Source organism: Typopeltis vanoorti, chromosome 19 (assembly GCF_054136105.1).
Source record: "Typopeltis vanoorti isolate ZY-2024b chromosome 19, IOZ_Tvanoo_1.0, whole genome shotgun sequence".
NCBI classification, from domain to species: Eukaryota; Metazoa; Arthropoda; class Arachnida; order Uropygi; family Thelyphonidae; genus Typopeltis; species Typopeltis vanoorti.
Genome location: NC_143567.1, coordinates 67,357,220 through 67,377,968, shown reverse-complemented (window position 1 = coordinate 67,377,968; position 20,749 = coordinate 67,357,220). Strand labels below are relative to the sequence as shown.

The 20,749-nt window shown below is 34.1% G+C and overlaps 1 protein-coding gene across 3 annotated transcripts in view; it reads right to left on the bottom strand.

Moving 5' to 3' along the window:
• The window catches only part of LOC150096210 (four and a half LIM domains protein 2-like), a 64,560-nt gene that overhangs the window by 15,866 nt on the left and 27,945 nt on the right, over window positions 1-20,749 (bottom strand). For 2 of the 3 annotated variants that reach the window (XM_090409508.1, XM_090409506.1), the window contains exon 2: window positions 5,664-5,864. In XM_090409508.1, the coding sequence (XP_090265634.1) occupies window positions 5,664-5,834 (171 nt within the window). In that variant the 5' untranslated portion in view covers window positions 5,835-5,864. Of the gene's footprint in view, window positions 1-5,663; window positions 5,865-13,508; window positions 13,781-20,749 lie in introns of those variants that run through there. The other variant, XM_090409507.1, reaches the window with a different exon arrangement.

Below are 20,749 nucleotides of genomic sequence, written 5' to 3'. Positions count from 1 at the left end.
AAGGTATCGAGAAACCTGTGCTAAAGTTGCACTCGACATTTCCATCCATCCAGCCACTTACTGCTGGATGTAGACCTCCCTCTTAACTTTCCAATTCTTTCTGTCTTTTGCCAGTATCCATCGACAAACTTTTATAGATCATTTCTTCATTTTGTTCTTTGGAGACCTTTTCTTCTCTTGGTATCCACTCAGTGCTTAAATTTGTTCATCTTTCGTGCATTTTTGTACATGCTTTGCAATTCTTCACAATATCCTCAACTTCAATCATCTCTCTAATTCGATTATTTCTAATTCTATCCCGTTTTGTTATGCGGAGCATTCTTCTCCTCAAGGTTCTTTCGGCCACTGACTCTGTAAGTGGCTAAATGACAACCCTTTTCTCTCTCTCTCCAGCTATTATCTTACAGTGGTCCGGTCCCCTTTACAGAAAATGCCATGGACACTGTTTGGCAGAACTGGCACCCATCCTTCCCGTCATTTTTAACTCTACAGTAACACGAAACACGTGTAGTAGGCTGCTCAGTATAGTTAAATTGCGGATTCATTGAACAACTAGGTACTTCTGTGCATCTTTCATTCCATTTACCTCGGTTCTATGGAATAGCCTTTCCCGTGAAGTGTCCCCCAAAGATTACACTATTTCACTCTTGACCTTTTCCCACACATGACACTGATTTTCTCTTTTCTTTGCGATTCTCGGGTGTGTGATTTTCGAAAACATTATTAGCAAAGGAAATTATTATAGTATGTATGTATTCCCCCGAAGTTATTCTCTTGAAATGATAATTTAATTCACCCTTTTCATTAATTTAAATATTATAAAGTGATAAATGTTTATAATAAAATTCAAGAGTAATATTCAGTCAATTTTTGAAATTCACTTAATTAGCAAAGAATCCTGACAACATTATGCCGGTATAAATTTTAAATGTGGTGCTTGTAGCTTATAGTAGCTTTTTGTGACGCAATTCGCTGACTAGAGAAACCTGTTTTTCTTTTAGCTGTTTACATTTACACAGTTCGTCATAATTTTTGACGTTGGTAAATAAAATTCTTAACCCAACAACAAAAATTGATTAGAACACACTAGTAGATCCAATGAATATTAATTAGGAATAATCAAAGGTTGAGACGGGCTAGTCCAATTTCTAAAAATTAGGGAAAAGAATGCTGCTTACCCAGCTTTGGGAAAAGAAAAGATGCTGGATGATTTTTATTTTATTTTATTTCTAAATGCTGTTTTTATTAATGTAGTCTCATAATGTTTGGAATATTTATTTTTGGTTTGAGATGAATTTCATCTCCCGGCATGAGCCCACCTCCCCGCTTATTGGAGGCCTGAAGTGGCTTGAATAGAGCGGTTTTCGGCAAAAAAAAGCAAAAAAAATCCTTAGCCTATCAAGGTACAAATGTACTATAGATTTAATAACCTTTCTTGGGTGGGAAACACATTTTTTTTCTTTCGTTGTCTGATTATCGTTATTCTTATTTTCATACCTTGTAACTTTCTGTAATCGTCTCATTTCATTTTGCTATCTCATACCTTTGAATTCCAAAAATTGAGCCTGCTGACTAATTAACCGTGCAATTTACATAAATCTCTTTCTTCGATGTTGCGTTGTCTCATTGCCTACAAAATCTTGTTAGTATGATTTATTTAGCTTATCTTAACCGATCATGTTTTTTTATTGTTTTCTAATTATTTCCGCAACAGTCATTGCATTCTTTTGTAAGCAGCAAACGACATCCAGCTGAAACCTGTTTCAATCAATAATTCACACTGAACAAAAACTGGTAATGCTGCATTTCCAAGCAGGTATAAAACTTGTGTCGCTTCGCCAAATATGGCTCACGTTTTATTTGTCGCCTATCATCCATCGTACTGCATAATCCATTTCAGTATATTACGATGTTTGGTTTGCATGTTCATGATTTAGCATTCACTTGTTTTCACTTTTCTTTCTTTCTTTTTTTTTATGACTGTAAGTTCTCTGTATTACTGCGTATTTTCTATTTTGTTCCTGTTCTAGTCTTTTCGTTGGCACACGTGGTGTAGTCAGCTCAGAGAAAAGTACACAACATACTTGACACATTTGTCAACTATCCAAGACAAACTGCGTCGTTCTTGATATACTGAGCTACTACCCTGGAGCAATAGCTAGCTTTTTGAAACTAACAGGATAATTAAGACACCAACAGTGTTCTCTCTCTCATTCCTCACACGTGTTAGATAAATAAGCAGCGCAGCATTATAAAAACGTGTATGCGCGTGTGTGTTTTGTAAACATGGATAAATATGTAGTTTTTATAAAAGTATATATATTTTTTATTACTTTCATGGAATTTTGAACGACTCAAGATCCCTTAATTTACTCTCTCAGTCCCTTCTCATGGGTACGCTGACCACAAGTTGAGAAATGATGGCTGTGATATACTCCAGAATATCTCTACTTCTAGCAAGCCTTTGCTGATGAGTTAAGCCGAGTATGATTATTCAATTGCGATGTTCGGATAATAAAATGTAATCCGAATATTGCCCTATCCTACGATTTCGAAGCAGATGTTACCGATTTTTTCCTGCTGGCCAGTAATTCCACATTAATAACAGAAAATCTTGAATAAATGTTTAAGGATTTCTAAGGATCATAACTTGACTGTTTATAGTCCTTTGAAGAGGATGCTGCCGGTTGGCTTTCACAGCTCGCACTTTCACGCAAGTACTCCACTAGTTGCGGCATCACACACACACACATACAAAGAGAGAGAGAGAGAGAGAGAGAGAGAGAGAGAAAGTCGAAAATTTCTAGACATATGTTTTCCTTGAAATGTCTTACCAGCAACGGTTTACAATTTTTACGCCCTTTTAAAGGAAACATAAATCTGTCTCTGGATAGATTCCCTAGTGAACAAAGTAATTAATTCCTAGATGAGATGATTTATTTATCTATTTTTATCTAAGCACTGTTTTTTTTTTAATCTCCGTTTACTTAAATATTTGTTTTTCGAGTTATATTTTTATATTCAAATTGTTGTTCCCATGGTGTATTAATAAATAAAAAAAATGGTGTACTAATAAATAAATAAAATTGATTTATTAAAAACAATCTTTAAGTTAGCGAGGGTATTCTCAGAGCGAAGTGATCCGAACAGAGTTCTATAAAAGCTAACCATGAATGAAATGTGGCCTATTTCTTATTTTTAATGTGAATACCATCTACGAAAGGTTGGAAACTTATAGTAAATTAGTATTAGTACCATAGGTGGACTAATAATTATATTAGAAATTCGCCTCTAGAAAACCAAACGAGAAATCTGAAACCGTTTCGGGTCTCCAGTAAGCAGGATGATGACTTCAATGATATAATTGCAATTTTATAATGTTTACACACTTCTAGATTTATAATGGGATGTTATTATTATTATTATTATTATTATTATTATTACCCGTTTATTTAAAATATATATAATAAGTCATAATAATATATAATTAAAAATAAATTATATATAAAAAAAACAAATAAATAAATAAAACTTTTATTTTAGTGTGTTTTTGAATACTATTAACCCACTATATATTCGATTACAAACCGCTATGAAAATTGTAAAGGAAAACAGAATCCATTGTAGCACTGTTAATATTATATTATTCCATGTAACAAACACAGCCGAAGCGATTAAGGCTATGAAGGTAGTGTCTATTATATCTGTTAATGTTATTATTCTTCTTGCCTTTCCTGTTTTTGGGATGAGTTTCCGGATGAAAGCAAAAGCTTCCGAAGCAGGTATGTCAAGCATTCCACTGAAATATGATAGTGGATCTAGTCGGGTTGCCAAAGTTCCAAAAACAGCGTAATGTGTTGGCTGCCTTATAGTCTTTTGTTATTTGTTTTTGGAAAAGCAAAGTTTGAAATAAACTGGAGGGAGTGTTATCAGCTTTCAGAGCTTGTAGTCCAGCATAAGAAGTGTGAAGTGACAAAAATTTGACAAAATTATAAAATGGCAAATAAGGAACTGCAGACGGGAAATTTCACTTTCTCTCTCTCTCTCTCTCTCTCTCTCTGTAGGCAACTGGTGCAATGTGCACATTTCAAAAGATGCACAACAGATAGCTGAAAAATGTCGACGGGAATTATGATTCAATTTACTACAGAAAATTAAAAGAAAATAAATATGAGCAAGAGTATGAGGAAAGAGATTAGACAAGGAAAATAGTGTGGCTCAAGGAGTCACTGTTTTCTTAGATTAATGATAACCGATGTGGGCCAAATCTCATTATTCGCTTCACCGATCTTACTATTTATAGTGTAGGAAAAGCATGTAGGATAGTTGTGGAAGTGCAGCTAGTAGTGTATTATGAGTTTTAATATATTACCTTGGAGTTGAATTGTCCATCTTCAAAGATGAAATGAATGCTACTTATTTCGCTACAATATTAGTTCATCCAGAAAATGGTCCATTGTAATCTTGAAAAGAAATATTTTACGGGCTGCGAATGAAATTCAAATGTTCCTGCAATTATAATTTAAAAAATGCAAGGACGATGCAACATATCGAATAGCCATATATACTCCAAGCTATAGTGGTAATTTTCCTTTTCCATCTCAACTTGCTTGCAGCATTGATATCTGTCTGTACCAGGTAAAATGTTCCTAAAGCGCTGTAGACTGTATCACTCTTAATATCACTCGCATGGCCTATTATTAAGACATCTTAAAAATAACTTATACAGGGTAGCCCATAAATTAGGTAGGAGTTTTAAATATGAATAACTTTTTTGGTTATTTTTTTTTCAGGTATTCTAAAGAATATTTGTGAAATTAATTAAGGAAAAGTTCGCTACGCAATAATGAACCAAAATCGTGCAGCAATTTTATTTCGAAAATCAGCATCCGATTATTCTAACGCAAAATCGTCACCATTGTAATGTCAGAAATACTCCCTCGAAAACAAATTCGTTGCTTGATTGAACGCTTATAGCAAGACGGCTCCATAAGTGACTTGCTGCGATTCGGGAGACCCCGTTTCAATCAGGACAGAGAAAACATTCAACGTTTTCCTCTTTCTCTTTCTTCATGATGATAACGGTAACAAAGTGACGATCATTGGGGGAGAGATATCAGACCATGATTGAAAATTTTGTATGCCCTGCGATAGAGGACAGACCGGAGATGCGGTTTCAGCAAGATGGAGCCACTGCCCACACATCTAGAGTCAAAAAGGAACTCCTCAATTTTGGTATGCAAATAATTTCGTGAAGATCTGCAATTAATTGGCCATCATGTTCTCCAGATATAATGCTTCCCGACTTCTTACCATGAAGTTACCTGAAGGAAAAAGTGTGTGTGGACCAGTCCCAGACAATCCATCAGCTGAAGGAGAACATTCGTGCAGAAATTAGCGCGATGCAGTCAGAAACATTAACAGCTGTTGTGGAACATGCCGTAGAAAGGACCCGTATTTCTGAAGCCGAAAACGGAAGGCACTAACGTGATGTGGTATTCCATAACTAATAAAAAATCTCCAGGTTTCTGTATTTCATTATAACAAAAAAAAGAATAAAAATAATTAATAAATAACAAAGCTGTTAAATGTTTTAAACTCCTTCGTGACTTATGGGCCGCCCTGTATGACGTGGATTATTTTTATTTATTTATTCATTTTACCTTGGAATCGATCCCTATAAGCTTGCTACACTCCTCGCACGAGTTGGCAAAAACCTGTTCGTAGCACCGGACACAGTAAGGATGTTCATCCCGCAGCACATAACGCTGACCCGTCAGGGATTCGTCACACTGCCAGCAACAGAAATGACCGGAATGCCAGTCTTTGGACATGGCTTTCGTATATTCGCCAGAGAAGATAAGCTGTACAAAAAAGAAAGAAAGAAATGGATTAGATATATTTTAGTAATTCATAATTGCTATTCCTAAATAATAATAATAATAATAATCATGTGAGTCACACACCAGTCACCAGAGGTCACTATAATGACTGGCTGCATAAAGTAATAACCGATAGCAGTTACAGCGTAAATTATCTTTATTCGAAGTTAATACAATGATATTTTTTTATATTTATTTTATGCTAATTAATACGTTTATTGCTCATACACAGTATTTAAAATGCAAATTTATCAAAATTGATAATAATAGCTTCCTTTTTTCTACTTATCCTGTTAACAGTTTTCTTGTGACGCAGCGATATGGTGTTACCATTATTTTGATAAGAGATAACCAGCATGATGTAGCTTCCTAATTTTTATTCGCTTTAAAGAGAGATATCCCCCCCCCTCATCCTATTTAAGATAGTGCGTAGAATTGTAATGAAGTTAACGAAAATGAAAATTAAAAAAGGATAATTGTCGAATTACCAATTTTTTTTTTATTTTTTTTTTTTGAAAAGTTGTTGAAATTTTGTGAAGTGGTGAGGTACAGTAGATTTGCCATTTAAAACACAAGTTCACTACTATTGCGTTTTGGATGACACTAGTTTAATGTTGTTGTTTTTTTCTGATTCCAGTAAAGCACGTTTATCCCCCCCCCCCAAAAAAAAAACAGGGGAGGAAATAAAACTCAAGAACGAATATCAGTCTCTATATGAAGCTCTGAGAGCGATAGATCAGAAGCCGAATAGATAGCTGTCTCCATCTGTTGGCTAAATTTTAAACTATTTAATTACGTATGTTTCTCTTTAAATTACTACGAAAATATAAATAGACGTGTCTCTTCCTAATCATATTTATTTTTCTCCTCAGTACAAAGAATAACAACGCTAACAAGCAAAAAATTAGACCTCTTTAATCACATCTGCTTTTGCTCCTGCTCATACATGAATACAAAAATATAAATCGCTATCCTGCCGAATAATTATATATTTTTCTTCTCAGGTAAAAAAAAATATATTGATGAATAAAAAGATGCTTTTTATAAAAAAAATAACTCTGTCATATAATCAGTGGCCAGGAGTTGATGAGTGATGAAGGACACTGAATGGGAAGACTCTTCCTATTCAGCGGAAGAAGATCTGCCTAATATACAATATTTTTAAAACAGACTGAAGGCAGTTTTCATTTGGTTGAATAATGATCTTGATTTTAATTTTAGAAAACTTTATTGTTATTGAAGTATACGGATATCGTGAAAACATAGAGTAGAATAGAAACTGAAAATATAAGAGATAAAATAAAGAAAATTAAAATATAAAATAAAAGAGATATAATTTGACAAAGGTAGATATAGTTGATTGCATAATTACGAGGACGGATGACAGTCGCTACCGAAACAAAATTAAAACTACATATATTGCCGCAACCTTTCTAGTGAGGCATTGTATATTTTTTATGAATTTTCACGTTGTTTTCAGTTTCATTTTACGCATACTATCAAGTTTTCCATTTTCTATAGCCATGCGTCCGATGAACTTATATACTTATCGAGATCAGCTCAAATATGGGTTAAAACTATTTTTTTTAATTTATTTTTCTTTTCTGTTTTTCTTATTTTGATTTTTATGATCTATTATTAAACATTTTTTATAAAGGCATAGTTTGATTAAAAATAGCATGTCCTTAAAATGAAATTAAATACATTGCAATAATTTTGTTTGCATAGCGAACGTCGATACTTTTATAAAGAGTTGATTTTTACTTTTGTGAAGCACTGATTTCAGAATAGTTTTGCATTTATCTCAACTCTCCTGACTGGATCAGGAAATATATGTTTCATAAAATGCTTACTCCAAAAATAAATTCGTATTACTAATTATTAGTGTTTGGAAAGGCTTAAATTTGGGTTTTTTCTTAGGAAAATATACCCTGATGTATATATAAAAGAGAAAATGGTTTATACCCGAATATAAACCACTTTTTCTTTTATATAACGAGCTGCTAACAGCAATCTGTATTACTATTATAATCAATCATATACTTAGATTTTCTGTCTATGAAGTGTCCGTACATCACAACATATGAACTTTATGTAATTGTTTGGTTTTTTTTTAATCATTACTAGCTAAGACATGCTCTGGTATATGTACGGTTTGATTAAAAAAAAAAAAAGAAATTATGTTGAATGGCTGAAGCCAAAGACAGAGTCGTCAATTTAATATAATCTTTTTTTTAAAATATTTTTGTTGATAATGTTTTTAAAATAATATTTCATGCCATGAGACATAATTTTAAAATTGCAAATGACGAAGCTAGTTTGTTTGGACGCAGATTATATTTTTAAAATATTTAATTGGTTAATCCGTGGGCCCCAAAGGTATTGGGTATGCAAATGGCAGGGTGTAGCAGTGAATCGACTATCAGTTTTTATCGAGGACGCTATAATATCTACTAATAAATTCGCATGTAGCGAATATCATTTGTTTTGATCTGTTAATATTGTTAATTATAATATGTGTCAGAAAAAAAAACATTTATTAAAAAATGAAAATCATTGTACTACGCATTTTTTGTAAGTCGTGTGCAGCAATCGCATGACATCAATGACTAATTAATCTTGTTTAGAATTAACTACAAGATTTCTGGATACAATTTGATGTTATTTATTTGACACATCTTATTACTGCAAATTCAAAACTGTATAATAATAAAATACAAAGAATTAGCCGATCTCATACGGGAGTGACAGACTTTTTTCCTCCCACATACAGGAAAATTGGCCCAACTACACACGTAATGTGCTGACAAAAAATACTATAAGTGGGAATACATGCGTTGTGAGTGGTGATGGATTGTGGCGTAGTGTGTGTGGATAGAGGATTAAGTAGTGGAGGCAATGGTTTGCAGGGAGTGGATTGTCCTCCATCGATGAGTCATTAGACTTCTTGAAGGTATGTAATAAATAATAATAATAATAATAAATGGATTCCTGTTTGTAAATTGCACATTGACATTTCCAGCTGTATTCTTTCGGTTAATTACGTGAGAGATCATCCAAACTGTTTGTCATTATTTAGTTCTGATTTTAATGGCTGAAAACGAAAAATCTACAGTATGTCCGAGACAGGTATCGTTGCAGATGTAGTTCAGCTTGTTTAAATAGAATAATCTCTTAATCATATGCAAATTATTGATGTTCTTTTTTGCCAATAGCATATAATGGGAAGGCTATGGCCGCCATAGCCAGCCGTTGATCTGAATTTGTCACCGGATCCCGCGCCCTGCCTTCACCAAGCCTATATAGGTATCGTTTCACTTTTTAAATAATTTTAATCTTTTAACGCATAACTAAATATTATTGAAGCCATTTCTTATCGTAAATAAGAACTTCAATAAAAATTCAATACATACAAGAAATTTTATTAAAAAGTATATTTATTATTTTCAACACATACGCTTCCGATCTTCTTATGTTTCCTGTGCATTTAATTATTGATATATGTAATAAAGAAGTACATTCTAAGGGTTGCTATTATGTTTTTTTTTCGTAATGTTAATTTCATCTTAATTTGATTTTTTGACTCTGGCTATTCAGACAGATGTATGAAAATGAATGGGGAAAAATGAACCTCATGTGCCAAAGGAACGACACCTGCTATCGGTTGCATATGATTAGTTTAAATACACCATTTTATTTATTTTACTCACTTTAGCATACATCGTTATGGTTTATTTTGAAACACTTCTTTTTTTTTTTAAATTTCCTTTTCTTTTTACATTCGACACAGGTTTTTTTTTTTCCGATCTCGTAGAAGCAAGTACTGCTTCGCGTCATGTTATTAACTAACTGAAGTAAAAAAAAAAAGTAGACATGCGGTCGTCACACATACACGGTCAAAGCATATGCTTTCTGTCAGAGTGAACCATTTAGTTTAACGACTACTGACAGTAGAATTCCATTTTTATTGCTTCATGTGGATTGTTCGTCGCTTTCGTTTTTTTTTTTTTTTACTTAGTTTTTGAATGCACAGAAACTCGTAGATTACTAACACTGAGAACGTGGCCTGCATTTAAAGCAAAAGTGGTACCTGTGGTATTTCTTTAAGTACGTTATTTCTCTATACCATCACATCATATGAAAGAACTAATAAAATGCATGACACTTGACACTAGACATAGTTCCCGCAGTATTGCACATACACACTAATCGCATGATTCAGGTTCGTTCAGAAGAAGACTGATCTGTTAACACTACTATTCAGCTTGAGCTTGCTATATATTTTCTCTTTTCCACTTAAGTTAGCTTTCAATTGTTTAGTGTTTTTGTCTACTTAAATTTCTCTACAAGAACAAAAAATATCCTGAAACGTAATTTGATTATTTTCCTCGTTTCAGTAGCTGAAGTGAGAAAACGCTTATTATTCCGATGACTTTACAGTTCGAATAGTCTTGTATTACGAATAATACAAATTTACTATCCTTTTAAGCTGCAAACTCTGCAAACTGTACAGGTAGTATTAACTTTTTCCCTAATCAGAACATTAATTAGATTTCTATGAAGCAACGTTACTTGACGTGATAAGCTAATTGTTGGTTGGTTTCTTTCGTAACAAAGAACATTCTGTAGATGACACGAGCGTGTTTCATATTTGACGAAACAGGCTCGTGTTTCAGTGGAGTATCTAAAAGAAGACAATTCCTAATGAAATTTTTTAGATTATTATTTTTTTTTTTTTACTAGCGAAAAGGAAATATTGTGAACTTTCAAGATTTTTACTGATCCGTTTTTATTTCATGCCATTAATTAACTAAATATCACTGTATAAAACACAATTGAGTAATATTTCGTTTTCATTAATAACATGATTCGAGAATAGCAATTGAGGGAGTTCAAGTAGGGAAGTTATTTCCAGAATATGGGTTAATGAAAGAGAAAATAGACGCTCAAAGAAAATTATACTCCTATGACACTGCACAGAAATAATTCCTGCACAAAATGAACTTCATTTTGTGCAGGAATTACTGCACAAAATCAAACTGCACAAAATTATTGTAATTTTGTGCAGTTTGACTACGCCCACAAGTAGATTTGATATGTGCTTGTAATGCAAAGCATATTTTCTTGAAAGTCTTGGTGAGACTTCATTTGCAAACTTTTATTATTTTCTTATTCTATGGTAAAACATGAATAACATAATTTCTCGTCAACTGTTATTTCCATGGCATTTATGGCAGTTTTTCCTTGTGAAGGGTAGTAAACATATACATTAGTACTTGGTTATATAATCCGAGAACCATGAGCCAGTCATGGTGCATTTTAAAATCACTTCAGGAGTCCAGTGATCAGGGTGGTGGCCTCACCACAGACATGACAAATCATCTACCACTCACAAACATTCATCCCGCTGTGAGATTTGCATCCACATCTTTGTGTTAGAACAGCGATTCTATCTATTCAGCAAAGCAGTGTATACTACTTAAGACAGAGGGTTTAAAACGTCTCAAAAGGAAGTGATTACATTAAGATTTCTTTGAAATTCAAAAATGTTCTTCCGATTACGACACATCAGAGTATAGGGTTATGGACAGTTAGTAACACTTAAGTGCCACTTAGGAATATGAAAAGAACATTTAAGGGAAAAGAACAACAGACTCATACAAATGAAATTGAAAGGATTGCTAAAGTAAGATGGCTGAATTTAAGTGATGGCAGAAAATGATATTAACTATTTAGTCAAGATAAAATAACTTTTCTTGGTTAAGAAATGTGGATATTTAATGCTTGGCTAAAGGCATTTTAAAATTGTCAACTGAAACCGTTTAAGGCTTTTCCTTCAAAATAAAGATATAATTAAATTGAAGAGAAAGACGAGCCTTCGTAGCTCAGTCAGTATAGATGAAGCCCTTCGGTCAGAAAGACCTGGATTCGATTCCCGTCAATGACGTCAGGAACCTTTATCTGGTCTCCTTTTACTATAGGTGAGTTAGCCGGTCTCATACGGAGGTAGGGGATTTTTTTCACCAGGAACTCGAGTTTTTCGACTCCCAGACTAGGCAAACCGACTCCATGAACACATATGGATTACAGTCATGAATACGTCCCAGCCATATGCCTCTCCCGAGCCTGGATAAAACTGGGGGGAGTTGAGGAAAGCAATGGTGAACTACCTTGTAAAAAAATCTCACTAGGAATACTTCGTGGGCAATGCCTACAAAAGTCACCCACGGTCGGAAATGACTGAAAAGGGAAAACCAGTAGTAGAGGAGAACAATACATTAGACAATGGAGATATGTGGTCCAAGAAAACGCTGAGCATAGAAATGTTTGATAGAAAGATTCAGAATAAGTATAATGCTCTTAATTAATGGCAACTGAGTCAGTGGACGGCTAAAACTTTAATTACTGATGATTTTAAGAAATAATTGATCTGTCAGTTACTTGCTAAAATTATTTAAACCATACTTATGAATTGAAATAATCTGTATCTCATTATAAACAATATAAGCATCTCTCTCTCTCTCTCTCTCTCTCTCCTCTCTCTCTCTCTCTCTCTCTTAAATCAAGATATTTTACTTAATTTTTTAAAAATGCTTTGATTTGAAAGAAGATTTTTATTGAAGTGGACCTGAAGAGAATTTTTTTTGCCCTTTAATCAAAGAGCTATACATCGTATTTGTCTCAACTTTAAAAAGAAGTTTTAGAAAAAGTCATCAAAATAAATTAAACGAACAGTGTGTGGTTTGATTAAGGAATAAATTGAACTGAATTTTAGGAACGAAGTCCTCGAAAAAAATTCACTAATATCTCAAGGAAGCCAACCAAGGTGATTAAGATAATTTAAAAGCAGGATACCATCAGCTTTATAACTAAATTGATTAAATTAAAAACAAAAAACTCAATTTACGAAATGTTCTTAAATTTACTTAAAATTTAAGACCATTTAAAATTTATTATTAAACGACCGGTAGATATTTCACAATAGTTTTTTCATTGCAGAAATGTATTTTAAAATGATTGTCAGTTTTAGAAAGACAACATTTTTCATGCATTATATTTAAAACAAAATTGCGAAACGAAAAATAACTGCAGGTACTTCGTATATGAAATGAGATGATGATTTGTAGGAACGTCTTAGCTAAATAAAAACATGAGAAAACCAGCGCACTGCATGCAGAATTCCCTGCATGGATTAGGAAATATTCATTGAGAAAGTTGTGAAGTTTTTTGTGAGATTCAGGAATTCTTGGTAAAAAAAATTCTCTAGTCGACCCATGACAATATCTAATTTCGAATATTTTTTGTTAATATATTTATGATTGACAGCAATAAAATATCCATTGACAGACTTGGTGGAACCCAAGTTTGCTTATGGGATTCTATGAGCCAGACTGGTCTCTTTCACATTGCCTGATCAACAATAAAGTGATCAGAATCTTATTCAAGTCTGTGACAAGCTATTACGGATATTCCACTCGTGTTTCCAGTGTAAGATGCAGTTTCATCAGAACATAGTGTTTGGATTAACTTCATAGATAATGCATATAATAATTAGCTTGAAGCTTAATAGGTTAAAACATCAGTGGAGGAAATTTGGGAAAGTAGGTAAAAGAAGTTGAGCTATACCTCATTCTTCTGTTCATCAGGAAAGTCGTGCTGTCTTTCGTCAGTTTCCACCTCAACCTGCACTCTGGTCTTCTTCTTGACCTTCTTGGTTGTAACTTTCCTAACTTCCTCAAACTCGGACATTTCGGCGGATGGAGAAGCTCACGGAAGGCACACAGACACTACAGGTAAGCCACAGGCAACTGGCACCGCGTTGGGCGACTAGAGGAATGAGCTGAGTTCTCTTTCTCTCTCTCTCTCTCGAGTCAAAATCACAACTACTTGCTCTAACTGAAGCTTCCTTCTCTGGTCCCTTCCGGAATTTTCCATTTTCTTATTCGCGAAGGGGTGGGATAATAGGAGCGTTGGTTGTGGGGGGTGGGGAAAAACAGACCCACATAGTTTCCACCCCAAAGAGACGTAACGAGCACACCACCTCCTACGCATCCGAGGAGGCAGTCTCCCATGAATGCCGCCATGATGTGTCACGTGGTCAGACGAACTCGTGCGAGCGCTGAAGTACAAAGTCTCCGGCATGAGGAGAATAGACAAGAATAACTAGCGTACGGAGTGCAAAAGGCTCGTACTTTGGCCCACTCCCTCGTTCTAAGCTTTCAGCTGTCGTATACGAGGAACCTTAAAAGGCAGTGAAGAAATAGGAAGTGATATCTTCTACAGGAAATAAGAACATTGCGGCATGAGTGTCATCCTCTTTATCCAAACTTCATGACACTCACGGATACAGGGGAAATGGATATTTCCTAGAAGGATTCCTTTATTCAAAACAAGTATTTTAAACAAATTAGTACATTTATACTTACGTAAAGAGAACGAACTTGCAGGAAATGGGATAAACTGCTCAGATATTTTGCGAAACAACTAGAGAAACTATAGTTTTAGTCATTTTCGAGATTTTAGTAATTACGTTTCATAGCCATCACTAAACCTCAAAAACTATATTTTTTACTTTTCGCTTTTTCATTATGAATTATAGAAATCATTTATACAAACTAAATATAACAACGGCTGAAGAAAAATCATATTTGTGTTTTTCTTCAGATCTTTTCTAGTAAACCGGAAACGTTTATCTTGTCATAATTGTTTATATATTCTGCCAACTGAATACTGTATTAGATACTGACATGTTTTTATTGCAACTATCTTTTGAAGTATGCAATACATTCTGCACATTCATAAGCATCCGATGCAATCGTTCACAGGCCGGTTCCTCTACAGAAGTCTTGTGGCAAGGAATCATAAAAGTCACATTTTGTATTTGCAGATGTTACTAAATGTTATTCAGACATAATGCAAAAGATATTTTTATTATAACGGAAAGCCATTCAAATAGAATGCGTTTTTTTCTCAGATCCAGACGCATGCTAACCTTGATTACCTCAAATTGCTAATTTTGTATTTTTTTCTTCAAAGGTAGTTTCTTCAATGAACTATTTTCAACTAAATTTAAATTTGAAAACACTTAAAATTAGTTAATGCAGCTTGCGTGAAATATCTTCTCTTAATTTCTTGTATTATGTCATCTACTTTTTCATTTAAAACTGAAATTAATTAATAATTGCTAATTGAGACATGATTTCCCAGACCGATTGGGAGAGCAGTTAACATACTATCCCCCCCCCCCCACCATTCTGTTTATTGGATGCCTGAAATGGCTTACAAAAGGTAAATGTTTGGACTCTAGAGTAGGGTTTCCAAATTATGCAAAAATAAATAAAAATATTTTAAAAAAATTAAAATAATAAAAGAATATTCGTTCACCCACTATATTAACGCATCTATACGTTTACAATCTTTCGTGGGTGAGAGGTCACATAAAATAATGAAAATAAATTTCAGTGATCGATGAAATTAAATATAAATTAAAAATATAAAGCTATTAAAAATCTTTAAGGATTCTTTTTTGAGGAACCTTATATTTAAATTATATACGAGGTTAAGTCAGAAAGTATTTCAACGTATTTTAAAATTAGCGTTAAACAAATAAACAAAAATGAGCGTGTAACATATCTCAGTATAGTTTCTCTGGTTACGAATAGGAGCCTCCGTAGCTCAGTCGATATAAACGATCCATTTGGTTGAAAAAGCCGTGGTTCGAATTCTGTCTATGATGTGAGAAAACTTTATTTTTTTCACGTCATAGGCAGAAGGTATTTTCAATCAAATGGTGAGTTAGTCGGTCTCATACCGAGGTAGAGGGTTTTTTCTTCTCAGGTTTTACGTCCCTCAAAAAAGGTAAACCGGTCCCGTGAATGCATAGGTCTAATGACATAAAATACTTTCTTCTAGAGGGATGTAGCCGAGGAATAGCAAGTCAGCTGCATTAAATTCCCTAAAGCCCCTAATCAGATGACTCAACACGTCTTGGGTGGATGAGAAATTGATGATTCTCAATACACCAGAAGTCTGTATATTTAGAGCTCTCTCTCTCTCTCTCTCTCTCTCTCTCTCTCTCTCTCTCTCTCTCTCTCTCTCTCTCTCTCTCTCTTTCAACATAACGAATAGAAATCATTGTTTTTCTCAACAGAAAAAAAATTATTATTATTATTATCATTTGGTTGTGGAGGGAGAGACTGGTATCATGTTTGTTAATTACATGTGTTCATTCTTCTGGCAAGTCTATTTTGTGGGATGAATAGCCAGCAGTATGGAATTTAAGACTTTGACCTTGCATATAAATATGAAAATCAAAGACTATTAACGAATACAGTAAATAATATCTAATTTATATGAAAAATCGGGGTAGGATGTCGCGTTGTTCTTCCTGACATTCAAACTTCTTGTCGGGTTCGATTCATGCAATGTAATATTACAAACAGGAAAATTCATTATTATATTTATCTGAGGTACGTTGACACACACGCACGCACGCACGCACGCACACACACACACACACACACACACACACACACACACACACACACACACACACACACACACACACACACACACACACACACACACACACACACACACACACACACACACACACACACACACACAAATAAAAAAAATTGAAAAACTAAACAGGAATTGTGAATCATTGCGGTGTCGAACCAACCTGCAGATCAGTTACGTTAATCCTTTAAAAGCTTTATTCCGTCAGCGATCAAGAGATCAAAAAGGCGGTTCATACGTAGCTTGCTTCCCAACCAAATATATTTCTTCGGCCATAAAAGCTGGTATACAAGTTACATATGAACTGCCTCTTTGATCTCTTGATCGCTGACAGAATAAAGCTTTCAAAGCATTAACGTAACTGATCTGCAGGTTGGTTTGGCACCGCAATGATTCACAATTCCTGTTTAGTTTTTCTATTTTTTTTTATGTGTGTGTGTGTGTGTGTGTGTGTGTGTGTGTGTGTGTGTGTGTGTGTGTGTGTGTGTGTGTGTGTGTGTGTGTGTGTGTGTGTGTGTGTGTGTGTGTGTGTGTGTGTCAACGTACCTCAGATAAATATAATAATGAATTTTCCTGTTTGTAATATTACATTGCATGAATCGAATCCGACAAGAAGTTTAAATGTCAGGAAGAACAACGCGACATCCAACCCCGATTTTTCTTATAAATTAGATATTATTTACTGTATTCGTTAATAGTCTTTGATTTTCATATTTATATGCAAGGTCAAAGTCTTAAATTCCATACTGCTGGCTATTCATCCCACAAAATAGACTTGCCAGAAGAATGGATACATGTAATTAACAAACATGATACCAGTCTCTCCCTCCACAACCAAATGATAATAATAATAATAATTTTTGATGTTGAGAAAAACAATGATTCTTATGCGTTATGTTGTAACGCAGGAATCGAATTGTAGATACATTTTCCAGCACCTTATAGTTTGGAAGCAGACTAGTACTTGTTATTTAATAACTCGAATCATAACCAAATTCAGTTATCAATAAATGTTTTAAATAGAGAACTCATGATCACGTGTTAAAGGAGTGCATAAATCTAAAGTGTTCTCTGGAGCTAATTAGGATTACGTCACGAGTAAGGTAATTTATTAAGCTGTAACCTTGGATTACGCACATATAGTATTCTCGATATAATTTCCGCTGTTTACGAGATATCTACTTTTCTGGGATAGAACTTTCTTCCTATTTAAACTTGCAGGAGCGATTAGAGAATATATTCAGGGCGTGAAAGTTAGCGAGAGTAGAGAAGGGTAAGCTAAATTTGTTGTTCCTTGACACAGATAACAATAATGGTGGATTAGGATCGGATAACAGGCATACAGCCAGTTAAAAGAAAATCAGGAAAATGTGACGTGATCGCGTTTTGTGCTCATTTTGTAACCAAATAAATAACTAAAAGGCGGGATAAGGAAGCGAATTCTGTAGAGAGAGAGAGAGAGAGAGAGAGAGAGAGAGAGACAGAGAAGGATCTTACTTAACAAGATAACGGAAAACTTAGCTACAGTCCTTATGTCGAAAATCAATATGCTCTGAACAAGCACTTTCCCAACTGGTGTTGCTAATGTTTTAACAATACTACGAATGCTTAGACTGAAGTGTTTCGATTCTGTTGACTTTATTATAAAACCGGAGTATTTACTTCGAAGTTTCATGCATTGCTGTATTTTTTTTATCAGATTATGTTTTATTTTTTCTATCAGTGTCGGATATTTGACTTGCGAGCTAATCTATTTGTATATGGTGATCGTAAATCGAAACTTACGATCGCCATATAACATAGGCGCATCCAATCATCCGTGCATCCAAACGCAGTAAGGAATGCAAGTGGCATGTTTAAATTCACTTTATCTTAGTCTTGTTTTGCTTGCGATGTTTATTTTTTGTTCTGTTGTTTTTAGTTGCCTATTTGAGGTACAGTGGGTACAATACTTTGCTAATGATAGCATCGTAGGAAAAGAATAGCATATAAATTTTCTCTTTCTTTGTCTTTTTTTTTTTTTTGCTTTTTATCAAGGAGTTATCGACTAGTCTCTACAATTTCCTTTAATCGCTGTTTTCCCTCCAAAACTGTTGAATTTTTCTACGAAAATGAGTTATTAACTATAAGTTCTATCTGCTTTCAAAACGTCTCGTTTTTCTTAAAATATCAAAAATATGTTCGGGGAAATATGATTTAGATTTCATAAAACTATTCAAAAAAGCGTGACTATTTATGTACCTTGTATGAATTGTTGCTTACCACATGCAACCTCAGTAGATGGTTCTCAGTGTTATTTACAGAATCTGGCAATGTTTTGCTCAGAAAGTCCGAAAGGACCCCCATCATCCAAGTATGATCAGTTAACCATCTGCAAACGTTCATACGTGCTTAGTAACAATGGTAATAATGCAAAAATATGTTTATTAATTTGTTCAAACTTCACGACGAGAGTTTAAATGATGGAAAGGTGACAGTTGTCTAATAATGTGGGACAGTTGTCTAATATGGGAAAATCATATTTCTTCAAGAAATATGGAATAAATTTCTTGGAGTCTATTTGTATTTGTCGCATGCTGTCATCATTGACGATATCCTTTGGTGGAAAAGACGTTGAAGTACTATTTAACTGAGTTTGTCGGGTCTCATACAGGGAAGCTCATACAAAATCAGGAAGCCCTAGTTTCCTGATTTTCCTCCCGGAAACTAGACGTTTTCATCCCGCAAATAGAATTGCCAGAAGAATACATATAATTAACATACATGATATACTGCCCTCAGAGCCTTAGGTGATAGTATTGAAAATTGTGGATATTTTCCAAAATTGACAAATTTCGAAAAATTGATTTTTTTAAAGTTAATGTTTAACTTTAAAACTCTTAAATGCACTTAGAATGAAAGAGGTTTGGTATTTTGGATGAATGCCGTGGTTTTATGTTATTTATATTAGCCGCAAGCAGGCTGTTATGTTATCACCTGGCATTCATCAGATGAATGCATTGCCTCGAGACAAGTGTGTCACATTATTTAGAGAAGAACAGCATTCAACACATTGCTATTCATCCTTACATACTTGACCTTCTGTCTATGACGTAAAAGGATGCTGAAAAGTATTCTTCATGATAAGACATTTATGTCTTGTCATTAAATAGCCTAATGGTTTATGATCATTTTATACATTTCGATCTTCATAGCGGTCCTGATAACACCTGCTGTGCCTTTCGAGTTTTAGAAAAGGTAAAATTTCCGGATATTTATTTCTCTGAAAGCAAAACTTTCTACCAGGTGTATACTAGCAGAGAAACTAAAATAGCATGATACGTAAACGTTTACCCCTTAACATATATTTTTGTGGCTAAGTAAACACTAGAGAGATTTATTGCTCCTGCGTCTCCTTGAACACCTGTGGTTGGTTGTTGTTCATGGGAAATTTTTTTCCAACGTAATCGGATTGCTGCTAATCATAATTGGAGAATGGTGGTATTATTATAGTGTTCAGGGTCATTTGCAACATTGTAGCGAACTCAATAGAATCTAAGCGTTCATCATTTATCTTGAAAAAAATAATAAAAAGTAGAAACGTTATTTTATTTTTAATTTGTAATTAGGTTCGACCGTTGTTTTTAAATACCTTCCTTTGTTTAAAAAAAACAAAGGCTTGCTTTTGTGAACCGTACAAGAAAACTATAATTTATTGAGTTATGTTGTTTTGCACATTATTTGTTCTTCGGAACGTTTGCGTGTTTAATATAATTTTATTTACTTCTGAAATAAAATATCTGATTATATACTTACACCATGAATCACGGATTTTATTTAGAACCACGATGACGAGCCTCTGCGTATTCCCACATTCAAAAGAGCATCTGTGGCACTTAATACAATCAGCGATTACGTGTCAGAAGTATTTCTAAATCAGTGAAGGCGTGTTGGCAGTGCTCTTAAAATTAGACTCCACCATATACACTTTGGGCATGGTTTTTAAATAAGTGACTATTTGATCTGTGATGTATTTGTCACCTACTGCATATAGGACTGCCAGATTGCAGCAGGTTTTAGTTCCGGCACAGTTCAGCCGTTTTTTCTTCCTTCTCATTATACATTATATTTATTGATTGAATAGTGAACGAGCTAGAATAAAGTTTTATACTTCGAATGATAACATTCGTATTCACAATAAAAATAAAAATTTCTTTCGTGATTGGGAAATACGATCGGATTATGTTGTAAATAGACTTCACTGTATGATGATAGGACAAATTCCGTTTTTCCTTCATGGATGTCTTATTGAAGAAAGACTTAAATAAAATCAAAGTTGCCAGCTTATTGCCAATGCTTTCATACAT